Raw genomic sequence first — 22,709 nt, 5'->3', positions numbered from 1 at the left:
ATCATTTTTCATTCATTTAAATATGTTAATTAAAAATTTTGTTAACATTGTGTGCGCATTGGATGCTTTTTTAAATAATTTAAATAACTAATTTCATATTACTATTGCAAAAAATTTTGGCACAAGTTTTACATTTATCTTTTAATATCTTTTAACGTTAAAGTAATTAATTATAAAAACAATGCTTTATTTAATAGAAATGTAGTATGCATTAAAAAAATCTAAAATATTATAATTTTTTTTATTTTGCAACAAAATATTTTTTTTGAATTATATTAAACGTAACATATATACTATTGCGTAAACGTATTAGTCATTCATACCATAAAATTTTAAAATCAAACTTTTGTTCATAATTTTTGATTATGAGTGGATTTAGTCTTGCACATCGTTATTACAAATCCGAAAATTGCCATTATGAAATATTTTAAAATAAAAAAAAATTATATTTAAAAACAAAATATAATTTGTAGTTTATTGGATTTATAGGGGTTTCCTGTATATGAATGTATTTTTTTAAAATTTATTTTCTAACATAAGTTATAATGTTTATCAAATTTGTCGAACAAGGTAATTTATTTATAAAATAAAGTTTCCAAAAATAAAAACAAAATGTTAAAAAAAATTCTATAGTTCTAAAATTAACATAAATCTAAGCTCCTTGTTGATGCCAGAAGCACCATCTATGAAATTTTAGTGTGTGTTATGAATCCGAAGAGCTCGGATGGGAGAAATGAGTTATGTGAATAAAGTATTGTGACTAATAATTACGGTCCATTTTCTGAGTTTTGAGAACTTTTATTTTATCGAGAATTTATGTAAACTGAGCTATCGTCAGAGCCATTGTTGGTCCTGTCTATCAGAGCTATCAGTAGTGAAATTAGTGGATAATATACCTAATAAAAGGTACGTGATTTATTATTTAGTTATTGAAGTTCAATATGTTTAAAAGTGCTAAAAAAAGGACTATGTTCGGCTTGCTGTCGAGCTTAATGTAGACATTTCTAATATGAAAGCTATTGTTGATCTAATTACAGCAATTCAGAGTTGTGATACGTATAAAAATAACATTGAGTTAGTTGAAGAGTTAGCAAATAACATAATCGAAGAAAGAAAAAGTGATGAAATCCGATTAATTGAAAAATTAAAAGCTGAAAGAGTGAAATCGGAACTTGAGCTCGCTAAATTGCGAATCGAATCTAAAAGTGAACTAACTACCTGTTGATAGTGTGAAAAACGAAAGTGTAGAATCTTTAGACTCTCTCATTAAAAGTGTGAGGACTTTAACTCATAAAATCCCTAATAGACCAGAAGGACGGGGATATTTCTTTTCGTCATTAGAAAGAGCTTTTATTTCAAAAAATGTCCCTGAGAAATTTAAGGCTGAAATTCTTCTAAAACTGTTAGGGGAAAAAGCCACAAATATAATTACATACATAAAAGATGACGAATTAGAAGATTATTCTAAAGTTAAAACTATAGTTTTGAGAGAATTCGAGCCATCCCCCCCCCCCCCAAAAAAAAATCTGTTTAGAAAATTTTAGGAAAGCGTAAAAAATGACGAGTGAAACGTACGTGCAATTCGCGTCTAGATTAATAACGAGTTGGGAATATTATTTAAAGTTAAAAAATGTAACTGACTTCGAAACTTTAAAGCAATTAATAGTATCTGATAAAATTAATCAAACACTTGATAGAGAGGTTATGTGCTTTATAAATTTAAGAAGCAAGTTCTTGGTTTAAACCTGTAGAATTAGCTAGGGAGATTGATTTATTTTATACTTCTAGGGGAAAACCCGTAGTTGATAATGAGTTATAAAAATAACTCGAAAACTATGTCAAAAGCGTTTCTAACGGATGTAAAAAATACTAAATGTATTTTATGTGATGAACTTCATCCTTTGTATAAATGTACTATTTATAAAAATATGTTCGTAAGTGATAGAGTTGAGTTCGTTAAATCAAAATATTTATGCTTTAACTGTTTAAATAATCATAACGTAAGTGAGTGTAGAAACAAAATCTTTTGTAGTATTTGCAGAAAAAGGCATCATATTTCTCTTCACTTTCCGCGAGAGCAAAAAATAAATAGTTTGGAATCAAATGAATAATGAAAATAGGAACATTCAATCGTCCTTGAATTCTTCGGCACCAATTTTCCAAATGCCTGTGTATTACGAGACGCTTGTCGTATGTGAGGGTGGGGAAAATATATTTTCTTCTACTACAATGGGAAAAGAATTAACAATAATCTTACTCAGCACTTTTATTTGTTTAATTAAAGATGAATCAAATAAGTGTTTTGAAGTTCGAGGATTATTAGACGTGGGAACGAATTCTAATTTTATGAATAAAAGGTTAGCAGATTCTCTTAATTTAAATAGGTCAAGTTCAAATATAACTGTATCGGGAATAAATAATATGTTTCTGAGCATAAAATCGAAAGTTAATGCTACTATTTTAAATAGAGATAATAGTTTTGATTTAAACTTAAATATTGTAGTAATTCCTAAAATTACATAACTTACACCAGCTAATCCTCTTAATGTAAATATTCTATCGCTAAACAATATTTATTCCGAGTCCTATTGATTTGTTGTAAGGAGCAGAACACTTTTGTGAAATCTTAAAATCGGGTCACATTTTCCTTCAAGATACAAAATTTAAGATTGCAAAATAGCGTTTTCGGGTATATTGTCAGTGGGAGTCTTCCGACCAAAAACGAAAATAAAATATATTGTGGGCTCGATACAGATAATTTTGAGTTGGAAAAAACATTAAAAACTTTTTGGGAAATAGAAAATGTAGAGAGAGTCTAAAATTTCTAAAACTAAAAAAGCTGAAATTTGTGAAGAGCATTTTCTTGAAAATTATTCAAGAACTGAGAGTGGAAAATATGTTGTTAAAATGCCCTTTAGAGAAGATCCGTCGTGTCTGGGTGAATCTAAGAAAAAACTTGTGTATGTAAAAGTAAAGTGTTTGAATTCGTTATGGAATCGCCTTGCTAGAGAACATCAATTTTGTGAACTTCACAAAGCATTTATGCTAGAGTATTTAAATATGGGTCATATGGAGGAAGTACAAGAGTCTGAAGAACCAGATGTGCAGTATTATATTCCTCGTCATTGTGTGTTTAGACCTGAATCCAAAAGTACCCCTTTGAGATTTGTGTTTAACGCAAATGCATTAACTTCTACTGGAACATCATTAAATTGTTTACAGTACAACGGAGGTATAATTCAGGATGATTTATTGTGCATCATGCCTAGGTTTAGAAAACATCAATTTGCCTTTGTTGCTGACATCAAAAAGACTCCTTTTTATATGTAAACAGATAATTTTGGCTTCTGGGTATTTTAAATGTTCACTATTGAAGGAGCTTTGTAACATCCGAATTAGATTTTATTCCGTAATAATATGATTTCTACCATTTTTATCTTTTTTTTTATTTAAATAAATTAACAAATATTTTCTTTTTGAATTAGCAAATATTAATTTTTATTTAAATAAAAAAAAAAAGACTCTCTTTAAGTTAATATAAACTAGGGTATAGTTAATAAGACTAGGGAAAGAGTAAAGAACTGTCGTTTCTGTAAATTTTGGTATTCGTTTCTCATTAATCAACAATATTGAGGTTTATTAATTATAATTGTGTACTATAAGTCGCGCCAACGATATTTTAAAGTTGAGGGACTTGCTTGTTTGTAAATATTTAATCAGTTCATTTCTTTTCTTTGAAGCACTTTTCAAATTTTAGATTCAATAATTTTAATCTTTCTGATTAGCATTGATGGGGAAGATGAACCTTGTAAAAAATCAATGGATTTGGGATGGAGGTATTGTACTAGCGTCCATACTCAACCGATATTGCACTATAGGATTTCCACTTTACTTTACTTTATTCCATATAGAATAGAAAATATGAGAGATGTCCAATATGTCATCTCAAGAAATTTTGCTTTAAAATAAATTGATTTTTATCAAACTGGCATTGAAAATTTATGCACTAGAATTGAAAAAGATTTTTAAATAACATGAGTGTAACACTGACTAAAGATGAAACTTATTAAATTTTTTTTGTTGAAATTTAACGTTAAAAAAAAGAAAGATATTTTTTCCAAGTTCCTCTAACGAAAAAGAAAACAAATGGATCAAAAGTAGAAATTAAAAAAATTTATTCGACTTCAATTTATAAAGAATACAGTTGTATTATGCTTTGAAAAAAAATACCATTTAAAAGAAATTAAGCATTTAAAATCGACGTATTCTTTTAAATAAAATTATTACTTTCCATTCTGGTTTATTGTGACAGATAATAATTCTTTCCATTTATCCAATCAAGTTCAAATACATTTTATTTAACTTGTAGTGGATGACAATTGATGTTAATAGATCTTTTCCAAATATAAGTTCATTATTTAATTTTAAATAATTAATTTTTAGTATTTATGGTGAATTGTTTTGGATTGTCAATAATTTTATTTTCTGATGAATTTGTTTGAGTTTCTTTTCTAAATTAATTGGTTCTTTGTATTTCATGTTTTTTCCTGGACTTCTATACAAAACCTTCGGGGTACTGAGGGTGTTACTTTAGACAATTGCCTCCCCCTCAATAGAAAAGGTTTTGTTTTATGGCTACCGGGGCCGGTACCCCCTGAAGACGTCGGCTTCGGTGGTCATATTTTTATTTTTATTTCCTTCATTTCCTTTATTGCTACAAGTTATTTTCATTCATTTTTGAGTTTTATGCATATATTTAATACATTTTAAATAAAAAATTTTGGATTTTGTTATTACGTTTTTCAATTTTCCTTTTGAACTCACTAATAATACAATTTTGTCTTAATACATTTTTTACTAAATACATTTTTACCTAGTACATTTTTTACTAAAATTATGTTTATGCTCGACCTTGTCAAACAACGCCCAGTCAGATCTCTAAGAACTTCAGAACTGTTTGTGCTATTGAAAACTATTATAATTACTATTTTAACTCTTGAAAGCTCGAAGGTATTAGTTTAGCCGCTGATACTAAAATTCGTTTACAAATTTTAATTATTCCGTTGGGCAGAAATGTTCGGAAAATGATTTTCTCGCACGACTTCAGCATTAGCCATTGTTACAAATAAAACTTTAGACTGTTCTGTTTCAACTTATACTGCACATTCAATTATTTTTTACTAGCTCAAAGATCACAAAGCTCTCTGAAACCCCGCGTTTGCTTTGTTTATATTTGTGCTTTTAAAACGCGTTTCTTTAGAGTAAAACAATTTTAAATCAATGGTAATTTAAATAAATAAGAATAATAAACTAAAAATTTAAAACTATAGATAAAATTTCTTTTTCGTGCAATTCCATAAAAAGTTTGATATTAAAATTATATTTGATTTTAAATTATATTATACGATTATATTATAAAATTATATTATAATATTCTTCCGAATTTAAAAATAAATTAATGTCCATAACTTTCAAAATTAAAAATAATTAAATAAATAACAACAATTTTGCAAAAACATTAAAGAACATAAGAATATTATTCAATAAAATTTTAGGTTACTTTGAATTTTCGATTTCCCAGAAATGTACTTTTAAATCGTTACTTTTTTGGTTTAGTACTTGTACTTTTACTTGTACTTTTTACTCGTTACTTTTTAAAATAAGAACTTTTTACTTTTTACTCGTTACTTTTTTTAAAAATACTTGTACTTTTACTCGTTACTTTTTGAAAGTAACGTTGCCATATATGCTACCTACCAAGTGTTTAGTAAAATAGACTTAAGAAATGCATATAATCAGCTCCCGATTTTGGATTCTGAAAAACACATGACTGCTTTTGAGGCAGACGGAAAGCTTTTTCAGTTTAAACGTGTCCCTTTTGGAGTTACCAATGGTGTGGCATGCTTTCAAAGAACAATTGATAAAATTGTACAAGAAGAAGGTCTTACAGATACCTACCCTTACTTAGATGATGTGACTGTTTGTGGTACAAACCAACAGGAACATGATGAAAATCTTGCAAGGTTCAAATCTGCTGCAATCAAGTTTAATCTTACACTAAATGAAGAAAAATGTAACTACTCTTCTCAATCTATATCCCTACTTGGTTACATAATTGAGAATAAAAATATTAAACCTGATCCAGAACGTCTGAAGCCACTCTTAAGTCTACCTGTCCCTAAAGATACTGCTTCATTGCAACGTGCTCTGGGAATGTTCGCCCATCATGGAAGGTGGATCCCTTCTTTCTCAAAAAAAATTCGTCCCCTCTTGGCTTGCAACTCTTTCCCTTTATCTCAGGAAGCTACCACAGCCTTCCAGTCAGTAAAAGATGATGTAGCCAATGCATCTCTTGCTGCAATAGAAAATGACATTCCATTTCGTGTAGAAACTGATGCTTCTGACTTTGCCATTGGGGCAACATTGAGCCAAGCTGGTCGCCCTATAGCCTTTTTTTCACGTACCCTAAATCAATCAGAGCAAAGACATTCATCTATTGAAAAAGAAGCATATGCCATAGTGGAATCTCTGAAGTATTGGCGGCATTACCTTATAGGGAGACACTTTGAGGTGTTTACCGACCAACGCTCAGTCTCTTTTATGTTTAATCAACAACACAATAGCAAAATAAAAAATGAGAAGATACTGCGATGGCGTCTTGAGCTTGCCTGCTTCAAATTTGATATTGTCTACCGCCCAGGAAGCAAGTATTCGACTGCTGATGCTTTGTCCAGAGTGTCCGCATCTATTGTCCCTCAGGTTTCTGACCTTAAAGACCTCCACTTTTCTCTTTGTCACCCAGGTGTTACCAGAATGTTCCACTGGATCCGTTCTAAAAATTTACCTTACTCAATCACTGATGTGAGAGCTACTGTCAACAATTGCCACATCTGCAGAGAACTGAAACCAAAATTTATAAAAAACTCTGGAGTCCTCATCAAAGCAACCTCAGCGTTTGAAAAACTCAACTTAGATTTTAAAGGCCCCTTACCATCCTCTTCTAAACATCGATTTCTTTTGACAATTGTTGATGAATACTCCAGATTCCCATTTGCTTTTCCGTGCTCCGATATCTCAACTTCAACTGTCATCTCCTGTTTGCAGACTCTCTTCTATCTTTTTGGAATGCCTGCATATATCCACTCAGACAGGGGCACTTCTTTCATGTCTCACGAACTAAAATCATACCTGACAGCTCAAGGAATTGCTACCAGCCGAACAACAGCCTATAATCCAGCGGGTAATGGCCAGGTCGAGAGATACAATGGCATAATTTGGAAAACTATTGAGCTGGCTCTTAAATCTGAAGGGCTTCCAACAAATCAATGGCAAGCCATGCTACAACCTGCTCTCCACTCGATTAGATCATTACTATGTACTGCCACTAATGAGACCCCTCATGAAAGAATGTTTGCACATCCGAGACGCTCCCACACTGGCTGCTCTCTACCTACATGGCTCACCATTCCTGGCCCAATTCTAATGAAAAACCACAATCGTAGTAATAAGTATCAGCCCATGGTTCAAGAAGTGGAGCTGTTGGAGGCTAATCCGGGATATGCTCATGTCAGGTTACCTGACGGCAGAGAAACTACTGTTAATGTCCGTCACCTGGCTCCTAGAGGGTTACTTCCTGAAAAGGCCCTTGATGCAGATATGCTAGCAACCCCTCTACTAAAAACCCCACTTGCTGACAGCTCCCACGAGGCTACTGATGATCAACTTTTGGAACCCTCACTTGATGAGACCTGTTCTTCGGAAAACACTGACTCATTTTTGAGACCAAAACAGGAAGAGACTTTGCCTCCTACTGCATCCAGAATACGAAGACCACCTGCTTATCTTTCAGACTTTGTTACTGACTGATTCAAGTCACTCCCTGAACTCTTAAAATAGCTCGGGGTGAATGTGGTGATATTTATTAACATCTTGTTTTAACTGTAACTGTGCTTGATTTTCAATTGTTTTACTATTTACGTTTATAAGTACGTAGTCCTCAGCGGCAGGCCCGTCCCTAACCGATTCGAGAGGGGGGGTGTTGAAGTTTATTTTGCCGACTGTCATGCACACACACACACACACACACACACATATATATATATATATATATATATATATATATATATATATATATATATATATATATATATACAATTTGTATATGGCTAAAGCTTGATAATCAAAGGTAAAACAAAACAAATAAAAGAGTTCAAATGCGCCACGAATGTGGTATTATTGATAACTAAATAGTACCAGTAATTATTCAAAATAATGCAAAGAAAATAGACTTTTTACATTTCTATTAATTTAATTTGTTAAAATGGTAACAAAATATTAGAGAAAAAAAACTATTTTTAAATAAACTGAAACTTATTCAATTAAAATAAGTTTTCAGTAATATTAAGCAATAATTATTTAAGGAAATAATTTTAAAAAATAAAGTTGTAAATTTAAATGTTTTTCAATGCAACTTTGAAATACTTTTTACTTTATATTTAAATATTTTTTGAAAAATCACTTGGTAATTAAAATTTATCTTTCGTTTCATTTAAACGTTGTTACCATCATAAGCTAATTACAGCAACTGTTTGAAGATGAGAAAGTAAGTCATAATCAGCAAATACAGACTTCTATAAGATATTGATTCAAAACAAAATTCATTCAAATGTAAATTGACCTTTCATTTTTAAAAAATAAGAAGAAAAAAATGTAGAAAATCATTGAAAATATTTGCCATTTAAATTATAAATGAGGAAACTCACGTAAAAATGTTAAAAAATTAAGATATTAGTAAAATTACGTTATATTATATTAGCTACATAAATTTACTTCGACTTTGTTTTAAAAGCGAAAAATATTCTGCCAACTTATCACGCTTAATATTGTCAACAATATCTTTTTCTGCTTTGAGTAAAAGCAGTGAATTTAGGCGTTCAGTGGTCATTGTTGTTCGAAGATAGTTTTTAATCAATTTCATCTTGCTGAAAATTCTTTCATTTGTAGCAACTGTCATTGGTGCAGTTAACGCTAATAGATTTAACAATAAAAACTTATGAAAGCATTTATGCTAAAATGTATGATTTGGTATTTTTAATACAAACTGTGAATTGAATTTTTACATAATTACAAAATTATTAAGTTTTTTTTTACTAATAACTAACTTAAATGAAAAACTGTTAACTTAAGTCAAAAAAATAATATAAAAACATTAAATAATTAAATACATAAGAAATACGTCAACCCCGCTTAAAGGAATACCATCGGTTCCAGCCAAATCTATGCAATTAAGCGGGTTATTCGATTAAAAGGGAAGTGCAATATTCTATCTAAAATTTTGAATTTTTACGAAATTTTACTTTTTAGTGGTATTTAATGCATAGTATAGCATTTTGATTAAATAAGCTCAGTTTTATGATCAATTAACAATTATAATTAAAACTGTATGCGTTAGTATCATAAAATATAAATGTCCTTTAAAATTACATAAAAGTAAATCAATATTAGTAAAAACTATAATGTAGGTACTAAAATATTAATTGATCCCTTCCGAAAAAATCTATAATTGAAGACTGTTTTTTATACCCGTTGAATTCATCAAAATTAGATATTCCCTTTTAGTTTCGACTAAAAATTTCATGACTTGCTTGTATTCCTTTCAAACACATTCAGAACTTTTTTTACTTATTTATTTTTTTTAATCTTCGAAACTTGAAAAATTTAAATTAATGCTCGATTTAAATTAATGCGCTATTTTAGATAAGGGTTTTCTGAAATTTATTACTTCTAAGATTCATTGTTTTGCTTTTTTCCGATTAATTTAAATCATTCCTTTTCGCTCTCAACTTGCACCCAACTCAAAGTCATTAACTGGGTTAAGCAATTATTCTATTTAAGAGAAAGACTCTCTGTACACTAGTGTGATAGGTTTTTGAAACTTTTTCTTATCAAAGTTAATAGTGCATCAACAGGGGATCACAAGACAAATCACTCTATCCTTTTTTTACATTCTAAATGATGTGTGTGTGAAGTAAGTCAAAGAGAGGTAAAATCCCCTTCGTTTACTTCAATGTATAAAACTGGCAGCAAGATTTGATTAATTTTTCAACTTTACCCCCAAACACCTATTAATGAAAAAGAAGTCCCTATTGAAGTGACCACATATTGTATCTTTATCTTAACTGAAAAAGGGAAATTCCATTTCAGCTGGTGAAACATTTCTCAAAAATAAACAATACTTTTTTCATTTCAGTACCACTTCATTATGCAATTAGGCGGGGACAAAAAAAACTACAAATAACCGTTTAAACGGGGAAGTTTAACATTAGTTTCTTCTAAAATGATTTGATTCCATTAAATTTTATTCGTATAATCGGGTAATTCGATTATCCGATATGCGATTAAGTAGGGACGACAGTACAGAATAACTAAAAAGAATTATTTATCAAAAAAAAACTGAAACTTTCTATTTTTAAACAAGTTACATTTTCAATAAAATTAGCATTAGTACATTTTTGTTCATAAAGGATTGCAGTTTGGACTTATAAAAACAAAGCCTACGAAGAAATATAGTATTTGAAATTTCAATTAAATAAGATCTGTGAAAAATAATTTCAGCTGAAAAAATCTAAAAAAGAAACAAAAAATACTATTTCAAGCACAAAATAAAAGGTTAGTAAAAAGTGAAAAACGGAAAAAGAATTCCAATTTTCAGAATTCAAATGTGATTTATCTTTTTCCATCCCTAGTTCCTACTAATGAATATAAATAACATAGCATTTTTAATTGCTCTTTTTTCTTTCTTTTAATTATTTTACTGCACAAAAAAGATTGAAAAAATAATTTTATCTGCTTCATAAAAATTAATTTTTACCCGAAATAATTTAATTGGAAAGTAATGACACATTTAATGCAATTTAATTAAACTTAATATTTAAACAATAAGACTGCAAATAATAAATATGTATTCTTAAAAAAATTATACTTACATTCAAAATAGGGACTGCGGTAGATAGGATGATCGTTGGCATGTGAGCGGATTTTCTATTTTATTCAATAATAATATGAATTTATAAAATATGCTTTGAGTAACTAAGTATCCGTACTAGACAGTTAAAGACAGGTCAGTGAAGTAATTGCTACCACAGCTGTATGTGCATTGAGCACCTTCCTTCCCCTTCTTAACCACATGGACAAAGATATTGTCTTTATTCTCAGAAAGAGTAAAAGAAAACATGAGAAATTATAGCTTAGGGCATTTCTAGCTAACCACTTTTAAAAGACCCTCGATTTTTCAAGTTGACAGAAATATCCGGGGTTTTGTCTGCTGATTCACAAGATCGAGTCGCAGCACCATCCTTTTTTTGCACCTCTTCATAGTGCCCTTAGCGGCTTGATCAGACAGAATTGCCACTTCTCCATGAATATTCGAAATTCTCTATTTTCACCATATTTTTTTTTGAAATAATTAATGAATCCAAAATTACAACATTTAATACTTTGAACTCGGCAACCATTCTCAAATTGTGTGAAATGATCGAAGTGTCGATTCGATTGAGTGTAACTTAATTTAATGTTTCAGGATTCTTAGGATTCTTGAAAAAAAAATATTAAAAGCAAAAAACAATATTTTATTTTCAAAACAGAAACTTTTATAAAGGTGAATTGAGGATCACATATATGTTAACTATTTTCCATAGAGAATATCAAATTTTGTTGCCATGATTAATTGTTCTAAAGATATGAATTGGTCCCTGAACATTTTATTTTAGGTTAAAAAATATTGAACTCAAGTAATAATCCAATCATCATAGAATTTCAAAAGTTATGAACTGAATGGTAGTTAGCAAATTAAACGTTTTTATTTTCTTTTTTGGAGTTAGGAGTCCTTTGGAGTTAGTAAAATTCTTCATAATAGAAAAATAGCGTTTACTAATAGAAAATATAAATTATTTAATAATTTGTGTTATTTAAACAGAATTTAACTATTTAAATAAGATATTTTAAATAATAAAGTATCCTATTTAATAAGTACTCTTATTTGTAGTTTTCCCTATATTTTGAAAGTAAAAAAAAAAAAAAAAATAGGTTGCATCACCGGCACGATTAATTCATATAAAATTTATAATTCTTTAAAAAAAAAAAAATCATGTAAGTTTATCAGTTCCTTTAAGAAAATTACTTAAACCTCTAAAAAAGAGTTAATATAATTCAGATAAATAACATCTGAATTTTATGATACTTTATTAGCTAACTAAAAATTAAGAGCACTACAAATTTTTTTAAAATTTAAGAATGTGTCGGTGAAATAATAATACAAGAGAAATGGTTTTCGAGATTTTGGCATGCAATGTCGGTCATCTTGCTTTGAATTATCATAAATGGTTACTCTTGTAGGAGAAAAAAAAACTAAATTTAAAAGCACATTTCACAACAAGATTTGCCGAGTCGGGTCTGGGATCCCGAAACGAAATTCAGATAATATTGAAATCCGTTAAAATCTCATCACCGATGAAATATCCGATAAGATAATAATTTCGGCAAAGTCGGGATTTTGGCCAGAATTATCGGTCATCTTGCTTTGAATTATCATAAGTGGTTACTCTTGGAGGAGAAAAAAAACTAAATTTAAAAACACATTTTGCAACAAGATTTGCCGAGTCGGGTCTGGGATCCCGAAACGAAATTCAGATAACATTGAAATCCGTTTAAATCTCATCACCGATGAAATATCCGATAATGAAAGAATTTCTGCAAAGTCGGGATTTTGGCCTGGATTATCGGTCATCTTGCTTTAAATTATCATAAATGGTTACTCTTGGAGGAGAAAAAAAAACTAAATTTAAAAACACATTTCACAACAAGATTTGCCGAGTCGGGTCTGGAATCCCGAAACGAAATTCAAATAACATCCTTTTAATCTCATCACCAATGAAAAATCCGACAAGGAAAGAATTTCGGCAATGTCGGGATTTTGGCTTGTAAAGAAAAAAAGAAAAAGGCCGACTCAAACTGAATTTGCCGACTGAATGATATCGCTGGGGGGGGGGAGACACCCCTCTCACCCCCCCGTTGAGGACGGGCCTGCTCAGCGGCTAGCCTAATTTTGCTAATTAAAGCTTTATTAAGTTATTATGTCTGCCTAAATTGATTATCACAACAGTATGAATACTCTTTAATTCGTTAAAATCCGGAAGAAAGAAAAAGAGAGTAGGGGAAAGGGGGGCACATGTGAACAGGGGGCACATGTGAACATGGTATGTTTTACCAATATGATTTGAAATAAAAAATCTCGAAAAATTTTCAATTGATGGCAGTACTAGTCCTACCTCTCTGAAAAACTTTCAGAACAATGAGACATTTTGTTGGTCTATTCTGACAATTTCTTTGTATCAGCTGGTGTTGCATATATTATAATCACTCGCTTCTTCAAGTGAAAGCATAATATAAATCAACTAATAAACTAAAATTAACTATTGCAGATCATTATATGAACATTCAGGTAAGTTTATGACAATTATTCTTTTTTTTTACTCAATTAAAAGTTCTTTATTTTTCAAGTTAGGTTTAAGAAGGATGATGGGGGCACTTGTGAACAAAACATCTGGGGCAGATGTGAACAGTTCACAAGTGCCCCTACATAGTATTAAGATTATTATCCTCATGATATTATAAGTTTAAAAAATATGTATGCATTTAAAATTATTATTATTTAATTTTCAATAATTAATTTATTAATTTTACCTTTAAAATTTTTTTTTTTTATTAAATGGTTGATCGTGCATCACGCATATTAACTGATACACCTGAGAAAATAGAATTGTTAAAGCTAAAAATGAAAAGATAGAAAAAATGAAAAAAAAGCATGAAAGAGTATTTGAGAAGAAAGAAAAAGGCCCATTACAACACCCGTGGAACATGAAGTTGCGAAAAACCCAATTACGGAAAAATTATTGTACAGCTGAAAAATTATTTTCTTATTGACAGTACTGTTGTACAATTTAAATTCACATAGTAAGCTACAACCCCCTCAGTATAATGCGTATCTATATCTGTTATATTAAAGATTTTTTTTCTCTGAAATATGATGATTGCTTTGTGTTTTTAATCTTGTTCATATGTGCCCCAGGCCTGTTCACATGTGCCCCCAAGAGGGGCACATGTGAACAATTGAAGTCATTTTTCTAAAATATTATAAAGTAAAGAAATATTTTATTGAAAAATCTCAAAAAATTCCACAAGACAAAGAAAAGACTATTGAAACATATGGGCTTTTTTACTATGAAAAATTGATGATATTTTTCGAAAAGTGAAGAAATAAAAAAATTTGTTCACATGTGCCCCCCTCTCCCCTACATATAGTATATTTATTTGATTTGAATTAACTCGCATGACTCTGAAAAAAAAAATACCCTTGCAAACCTTTCTTGCAACGATTTTTAAAAATAATTATTAGACGATTTCACCACTAATTTAAAAAACACTAATTTCCACTAATTTCCACTAATTTCCACCACTAATTTAAAAAACACTAATTAGTGATTTCACCACTAATTTTTGATCAAATATCATCAAAGGAAGCTCTTATTTTATTAAGCATTCAATTAATCCCTTCACCTCAGTTAATAAGTTCATTGACAGTTAGATTTTTATTGGATGTCATTGATACGTGACACCGATATGGTTGACACTGAGATATGATCACACACAAAAGTATCAAATTTAAATTAAATAACTGCCATTTTTGAAGAAGATAATTCAGTTATTCTCTAATCCGGGCCGTTAATATATATTTTACGAATCCTTATAAGTAATCGAATAAAAAACGTGTGTAGGGATCAAATTCATATTTAGGAGAGAAAGAACGCACACGCTGCTGAACTTTGATCAAAAGCATGATATAACGAGGTTAATAAGAGATGAAGGATTAAAACCATCTGAAATTATTTTTATCGAGAACAAAGTTTTAAGGCGTTTGTGATAGAAAGTATATTTCAAAAAAATCAACAGGTATTTTTTGTCTCTTCCTGACTCAAAGAACATTTGGTTAGAAATTTTTTTTTCTCCAGATATGTCAGATATTTCAATATACATATATCAGATATTTCAAAATACATATATCAGATACTTCAATATAACATATATCAGATATTTCAATATAACATACCAGAATAAGTTATTAGTAAAATAATAAAATCATAGGAACCCAAGTACTTAAGTTTTTTAATTTTAACACTGTAAAAAAAGTTCATGTTTATTTTATCATTTGGATATTTTCGCCATTACAAATACAATACTATTTGCTCGAATTTTATTTAGATGACAACCTGATGAACCGTCAAATTTTCTAACAGTAATGTAGAAGAGTCATTTTTCACTTAAAAAAAAAAAAAAATTATGGTAAGAAGGGAAGCAGAAAATAAATCAGTTTATTGAATCAAAATGTACAGGCGAGATGTTCTTCAAATTTTTGTAGTTTTTAACCGAAAATCAAAGTAACTCGCTATTTTAGTATCGGAATAAAACCATATTTACGTTATAAAAATAATTATGTTTATAAAAATAATTAAGTTATAAATAAATTAAAGTTAAGTTAAAATAATTAAGTTAATTAATTATTTTAATTAATTAATTATAAATTAAGTTAAAATAATTAAGTTAATAAATAATTAAGTTAATAAATAATTAAGTTGTAAAAATAATTAATTATAATCAAGATTAAATTGAAATTGAAGTTATCAAATTTCGCGTTACACGCTATGAAAAACAGACAAAAATGTTTTTCAGATTGCTGTTATTGGTATATAAAATAAAATAATTTGCAATTTAAGTATCGGAGTAAAATTATAAATAAACATTTTTTCATTATTATTATCCTTAATAGATAGGGTACCATCTTTCTGAACAGAACGAAAAGCTCTTCTTATTAACTCAACCCAGAAATCAAAGTGTGAGCTTTTTTATTTTGTGAATGTAATGAAACACCCTTATTATGCTTAATTCAAATCAGAGATCAAAGTAATTAACAATTTAAGTATCAGAATGCAATCATATTCATGAAAGTTATACGAATAATTTATTTTAATGAAGATTAAATTAAAGTAATCAAATTTGTGTTACATGCGAAGGAAAACCACGAAAAAGTCTTTTAAATTGCTTAATAGTAATAGGTTTCCAGCTTAATGTTGATTATCGCAATAAAAGTATTTTTTAATAATCAATAATTTTTTTTAATCATTTTTGATAAATAGTAAATGCTGTGAAATGCTCTAAATTTTTTTTGTACTTTTTTGAATTTTTGTAGGCAACCCAGATATCAAAGTTACTTGTAATTTAAATACAGGAATGAAATTATATTTTGAAAGACTTTTTGAATGAAAATAATTAGAATTTAGATTACGCACAAATGAAAACCATGAAAAAGTTTTAATAACTAACTAACTGAACGCTAACAGGCAATTATGAGACTCTATCTCAGCAATTATTAACATTTTCCAATTTATTGTTCTTCATGAAATTAAATGCTTTGGGCAGCTTAGATTGCTTATAAAACTGTTCTATTATATTTTAATTATTTTATTGATTTTTTAATTATTTTTATATTTTTAATATATTTTTAATAAGCACTTAAATTGTTTTTTTAATATTTATTTCAAGTATTTGAATTTCAGAACAATTTAAAAATCAATTTTTTAAAATACATTAATTTTTTCATTTAAAATTTACAAATTATAAATCCTTAAAAAAAATGTGTTCAGATTTTTCTGGCACAGAGACAGAATGTTATTATTTATCATAACAATTGATGAAAATCAAATGAAAAAAATAGAGACCAGTGATGTGTCCAATGTCAAAGTTCACCCTGACATCTGTTTGGTACAGTGATTGATCTTTCCATCTTTATGTCCTTGTTTTAGTATACACGAGCAAATAAGGGGATACAAGCCTCTATATTCATTGTCTACGAAGTACTTCGATTGGTTTGAATAAATTATCAAACTGAGCATGCGCGTTATTAAAATTGCGCCAAACAAAAATGCTAAAAACGCTATTCTAGTAAACCTGACAAAACGATTAAGCGATAACGATGAAAACGATTATATAATCGACCAATCAAATGCCTCTATTTATTAAAAAGGCGGGCAGCCAAGCAACAGCCTTTCCATGGTCTTCTTAAGATTTGACGAAGCGGGGGTGCAATCCCTTCCGCAGAGGATCAAAATTGTGATGGCATGTCTTCGGATCATCCTCCGGGATGTTTCCCAGACCGTCGTCAATAGCCCATTGTGCAGCTCTAGTGCGACGTAAAGTAACAATAACAACAACATCATAAGATTTGATGATAATATTTCGTATGTTTGGCAACAGTGAAGCGAATTCATTCGGAAGAGGAGAGGAGGGGGCAATATTCCGTAGCTTTTCGCTTATTTGCGCTCTCCCGGGCCAGTTCTTACAGCTTCAATTTTAATGTAGGGAGTAATTGATCTTATACAAAAGTTTATTTGGATTTACTCAAAATCTTTAAAGTTAAGGTGATTATCAAGCAAATATCGATCGAGTTTTAGCTCATGATTAGTGTTGTTAATTAGATCTTTCTTTCGATTCTCTGGATATTTTCCATAGGATTGACGTTTGTTGCTACTGTCGTCAGTGTTGATATGTTTTTCCTCTCCACCAGACGTCACCCCTTGCATAAACATGTAAATAAACGCACGTGTGGTAAAATCAAAGTGGGAAGACAAGTTAGTGTTATTGTAAATTTTTACTTATTTAATGATCTGTTGTTTTTTAAGAGGTTTGTTTTAACTTATATGAAACTGCCAGAACTTAATTGATTTTAAAGTCTTAATATTTAATTAAGACTTGAAGGTTTAAAAATGCCTACAAGTCCTTCTATACACCAGTGCTTACCTCTGACTCATAATTCTGCAAACAATAATTGTACAGATATCAAAATGAAATTAGATAAAAAGTCACTGAAACGGCATTTACACCGTAGTAACTCATTTTTCCGGAAACATTCACAATGGTTGTACAATAAAAGAAGATATACTTTTTCTTGCTCGCAAGAGAGTAAAATTATTTTTAAAAAACGAAGAAGAGTTGCAAGTATTGCTTGGCCATTTGGTGGTGATAGAACTGATCCTTTAAATTTAAAAAGCTTAGAAGATGAAGAAGAGCAATTGAACTCTCCAAAGAGAATGTCACCAAGGCCTACTCAAGTACAAGTTGTAATTCCCCAAGACATTCATGATCCTCTTAATTTAAATTCTGCGGAGGTGATTGTACCAAAGGAGCAGAGGAGATTGAAACCACGAAAGCGACGAAGACATCGAAAATCTCGTCGGGAAGAAGACTCAACAGAAGAACTTTCAGATCAAGATATTTCACATCATAGGATTATTAAAAGAAAAATTTGTTCTACTCTCCACAAATTTAGAACAGAAAGATTTTGTTATGGTAACCATATTACCTCATTTAATAGTTGGAATTTTGATGGTAGTTCTGGCGATCCAAGAATTAGGTTTTTTAACATAGATTTTTTTAGAGGTAAAAATATTTTAGATATTGGTTGTAATACTGGTAAATTAACTTTACTAATTGCAAATCATTTTTATCCACAAAAAATTACTGGAATTGATATTGATAAGAAACTCTTAAATATTGCTGAGAGGCAAATGCGAAATGTTCAATCTTTTACTGATATTCCAAAGTCTATGCCTCTTCTCTATGGACCATTAGCAAAAGTTTTACACATGAAGAAGGAGACTAATGTTGTATTTCTTGAAGTAAGTTTATTTCAATTTATTAATCTATTTCAATTCTGAGAATATTTAACTAATCAAAATTGTATAGCTTCAGTAGTAATAAAGCAGTCTTCTTCCTAAGCATCTGCCCTTTGACCTCTATAAATGTGTCCTTTTTGTAAAATAAACTGCCCATTCCTTAAAACATTGCGTATTTATTCATATTCCATTTTTTAAAAAAATTGATGCACTTTGTAAATAATAATTACATACTGGTAACTTTATCTGTGTTTTTAAGTTTAATTCAGATTACTATTACAAATATTTAGTTTGTTAGGATTATTCTCAACTCGATAAAATTTTATAACTATCTCATTTCTCTGAGGGGAGGGATATTAATAAACTTTTTATTTTTAAAAACTTTTTTTTTTTTAAAAAAAAAGCAACTTTAAATGTTTATTTTTTCATAATTTTCAGTTTAAGTTACATAAAAATCTTTAAAATTTGTCAATTGATGATTATTTTTAGTTTACTTTTTTTTGAAAGAAATTTATGCCATGAGATTATCTATTAGCATGCCTTTAATTATTTTTATAAAACTACAAATTTTTCTCTTATTCTGATAATGAGAGAGAACCTTTTTTTTGAAATATACATGTAAAATAGTATAAGAGGGAAATTTAAAAACTGAGGACTATCAAATTCAGTTTTTACATAATATTACACATTTTGATAAATTTTTACGGTGTTGAATGAGTGCCCTTTTAAAATTTATAGTGCCCTTTTTTATTCCTAGGGAGAACTCTGAATAAAGCCACTTTTGAATCTCTAGGTTTATGCCAGTAAATTCAAAATTGAGCGTTATTTTAAGCATAATAGAAGAGAAATAAAATTACAAATGCACAACTATGGGGGAAGGGGAGGGGAATTGAAATTTCTGGAAGTTCTAAGCATATTGCTAAAAAATTTACTTGTTATACATTTTTGCATACGAAAAATAGATATTTAGTTAAGTTTTTACTGGTATTTAACTTGAAATATTTTAAGTATTAATTGAAATTCCTTGTATTTTTTAATAATTAAAGCTAATAAATAGCTAATTGTCTTTTATTAAATAACAGTTCATATTTATTAAGTGGAACAACTATAAAGTATATTCTAACTGTAATCACAAAATTTGTTTTTAACTGTATACAAGACAAATGTATTCCAATTTGCACCATTTCTGGTTTGTCTTACAATCTTAATTTTATGTGTATACATTGTTAGAATAGTTTTTAAGTTTATAAATTAGCCTAATATAAATATGATGAGAAATTATAAGCCTAAAAAGGACACTAAGCTTCTAGAAAGCAAAATGAGTGAATTTCCTATGATGATTGAAAATAAAAATTTCAGTGTGAGAGCTGCTGCCAGAGCTGTTGACATACTTTACTTAACTTTACAGTCTCACATAATGAAGTTAAAAAATCCAGCAAAAGTAACCCATGTGGGAACTCTTTCTTATATTCCAGCAGAACATGAGAATGAGTTGGATGCATGCCTAAAATGTATGGCATGATGCAAAGATTTTTGGAAAATTTAAAGTCTTTATTCTTGCTTTTAAATAAATCGTTTTATTAACTGCTTAAACATATCTTTTTGGTTTATTTGTTTGATCTTGATGTCTTATTTGTTAATTACCATTGTATAATTATTTTTAAACAGCCCCTTAAATATAAAAACCGCTGATCAGTATACCCCAGAAGTGATCAGGAATTACCCTAGAAATGATCAAGAGAAGGGGTAATTCCTGATCACTAAAAATTTAGAATCTTTTAAAATTTAATTAGATTTTCAAACAAACGAAGGTAGCATAGGACTCATCTCATATAGCCTCAAACTTCCAGTAAATATTAAAATTCTATCTTGAATAGTTTTTTCACAAAATAGATGTTTGCATTTTTTGATCAGGAATTACCCCAGGTCACCCTACAACCTTACTTCAATTACCAAATAAATTAAACTTGTCAGTATATTTAAAATAGCTTTTAATAAAGTAATTAATTATGTATTTGGTGTAAAGAAAAAAGTTTAAAAAAAATCAACACTTCTAGATATTTAAAAAAAAAGAGCTTTTTATTCTAATTCCCTTTTAGCAGCTTTTATGTCTAATTTCATAATGGTACTTATAGTTTCAACATACCTGTGAATCTTTATTAAAAATATATTTAATATACAGGCACTTCTTTTTATGTAAAATTTGTTCTGCTCTAGCAATCTCCTCTTTAGTAACTTGATATGTTCTGCCTGTTACTCCGTTAAGATGTAATTCATTTGAAATAAAGTTCTTGGTATACTCAAAATATCTGATTTCCTTTGATAAGTGAAAGGTGATGGTCCATTTGAATAAAGGAAATAAACTTAGATTTCTTCGTCTACCTGATCTTTTGAGAGTATATGTGCCGGTCATCACTTATTGCTATATGCGTAAGCAATTTCTTTAAAAGGAACATTTTCAATGGGAGAACTTTTTTGAATTTCATGAGTTTTATTGTAGTCTAAAAACGAATGTATTTTTACTTAGTTGATAAGGGAAATGAATCTGAAACTTTTGAGTGAGTCTTTTGAGTGATAATTAGTCACGTAAAGAAATAAATGGAGATTTTTCTTCCCCATTGAAATAGGTGTTAATGTCTGATTTTCCATTGTATTTTAACTATTGTCTTTGAGTTCGAGCCTTTTTATGAAGCTACCTACACCCAAAGCATAATATACTCAATGTTTGCGAATGCAGTCTATGAAAAATTTGTCCTCATCACAGAAAACTTTTTAATATTGCTCTGTATTAAAAAATTCTTTCGTGCAATTGATATTTTTCCCTATTCCACCCCATAGTTAATATTTTTTTTTATGTGTTGTCGGGAAAAGGAGAGGTAAATGTCTCCTTAAATAATTAGAAATCTCTTAAAATCCCCTTTAGTATTTATAACAATTATTTAACTTTGAACTGTACAAGATTATTTGCATAAAAATAAATAGAATGAATTGGATCATAGCTACCGAGAGACAAGGCTTCTCAGTAGATTTGGGACGTCATCCTCTGAAGGGCTAGCGAACCATAAGATAACGCGGACTTTTGAGCGACCTAAAATATTTTTGCTTTTGCCAATTTAATAGCACTTAAATATTTTTAAGTGGTGATTTTTTAGTTTTTTATTAGACTAAATCAATGTTATTTATCACATTATAACTCACTAAAATGAACAAGCAGGACTGTTTGATGCTTTTCATGAAGCAATATTATGTGTATTTTATGATAGAAAATGATTTAATAAGATTTTTTTTCTTTTAATTTTAAATCCTGATTCATCATAACTATTTTTAATATCAAAAGAATGAACCTTATTTAACTGTATAATTTATTATTTTCTAATATGCAATCAAATATGAGATTTAATCATATATTTGAAAATAAGAAATGATATATTTTAATAAGTAAACAAATGCGAGATAAATAAAAATATGTTATATCGTGGCAGAAAAGAGACAAAGAAATTGTAATTTTATTGGCACATAAAATTGTTATTTTGAAATACGTTCTAAACAATTCTTTCAAAATCTTATTATATAAATTAAAATTTCAAGAGGAAATAATATAAACATAAATACTGCAATTAATTACAAATAAACAATGCGTATAATATTCAAATAGCACGAAATAATTTAGCTAAGTAATAATAATAAATAAATTATAAGTAATTTAGCAAAGTATTTCGATAATTAAGATTGTAAAACTTTGAAATAGTATAAAAGTATATTATTTTCAAAAATAAATATACCTTTTTTTATTATAAAAAAGTAAAGTATTTTCAAATCTTAAGTTTTTCTAACATATGATAAATTTATTGATGACAATCTTTCTTATAAGATTTGTTAAAGAAATATCCCAAAATAGAGATTCCTTTAGAAAATTTTCAGTATAAT

The 22,709-nt window shown here is 29.0% G+C and overlaps 2 protein-coding genes across 4 annotated transcripts in view; both read left to right on the top strand.

The window, feature by feature from the left end:
- The first annotated feature begins 2,907 nt into the window (after positions 1-2,907).
- On the top strand, positions 2,908-3,330 carry LOC147800898 (uncharacterized). The gene has a single exon (XM_087156059.1). The coding sequence runs from the start codon at positions 2,908-2,910 to the stop codon at positions 3,328-3,330; it is 423 nt and encodes a 140-aa protein (XP_087012185.1).
- Positions 3,331-17,181: 13,851 nt separating this feature from the next.
- Positions 17,182-22,709, top strand: part of LOC107445896 (U6 snRNA methylphosphate capping enzyme Amus) — a 67,608-nt gene continuing 62,080 nt past the window's right edge. Inside the window, exon 1 of one of the 3 annotated variants that reach the window (XM_016060385.5) lies at positions 17,182-18,785. In XM_016060385.5, the coding sequence (XP_015915871.2) occupies positions 17,874-18,785 (912 nt within the window). In that variant the 5' untranslated portion in view covers positions 17,182-17,873. The remainder of the gene's footprint in view (positions 18,786-22,709) is intronic. The other 2 variants (XM_071188355.2, XM_071188356.2) reach the window with 2 other exon arrangements.

Source organism: Parasteatoda tepidariorum, chromosome 12 (assembly GCF_982258835.1).
Source record: "Parasteatoda tepidariorum strain Cologne lab strain chromosome 12, Ptep-v5.0, whole genome shotgun sequence".
In the NCBI taxonomy this organism is placed as follows: domain Eukaryota; kingdom Metazoa; phylum Arthropoda; class Arachnida; order Araneae; family Theridiidae; genus Parasteatoda; species Parasteatoda tepidariorum.
This window is presented reverse-complemented; position numbering and strand designations above follow the sequence as displayed.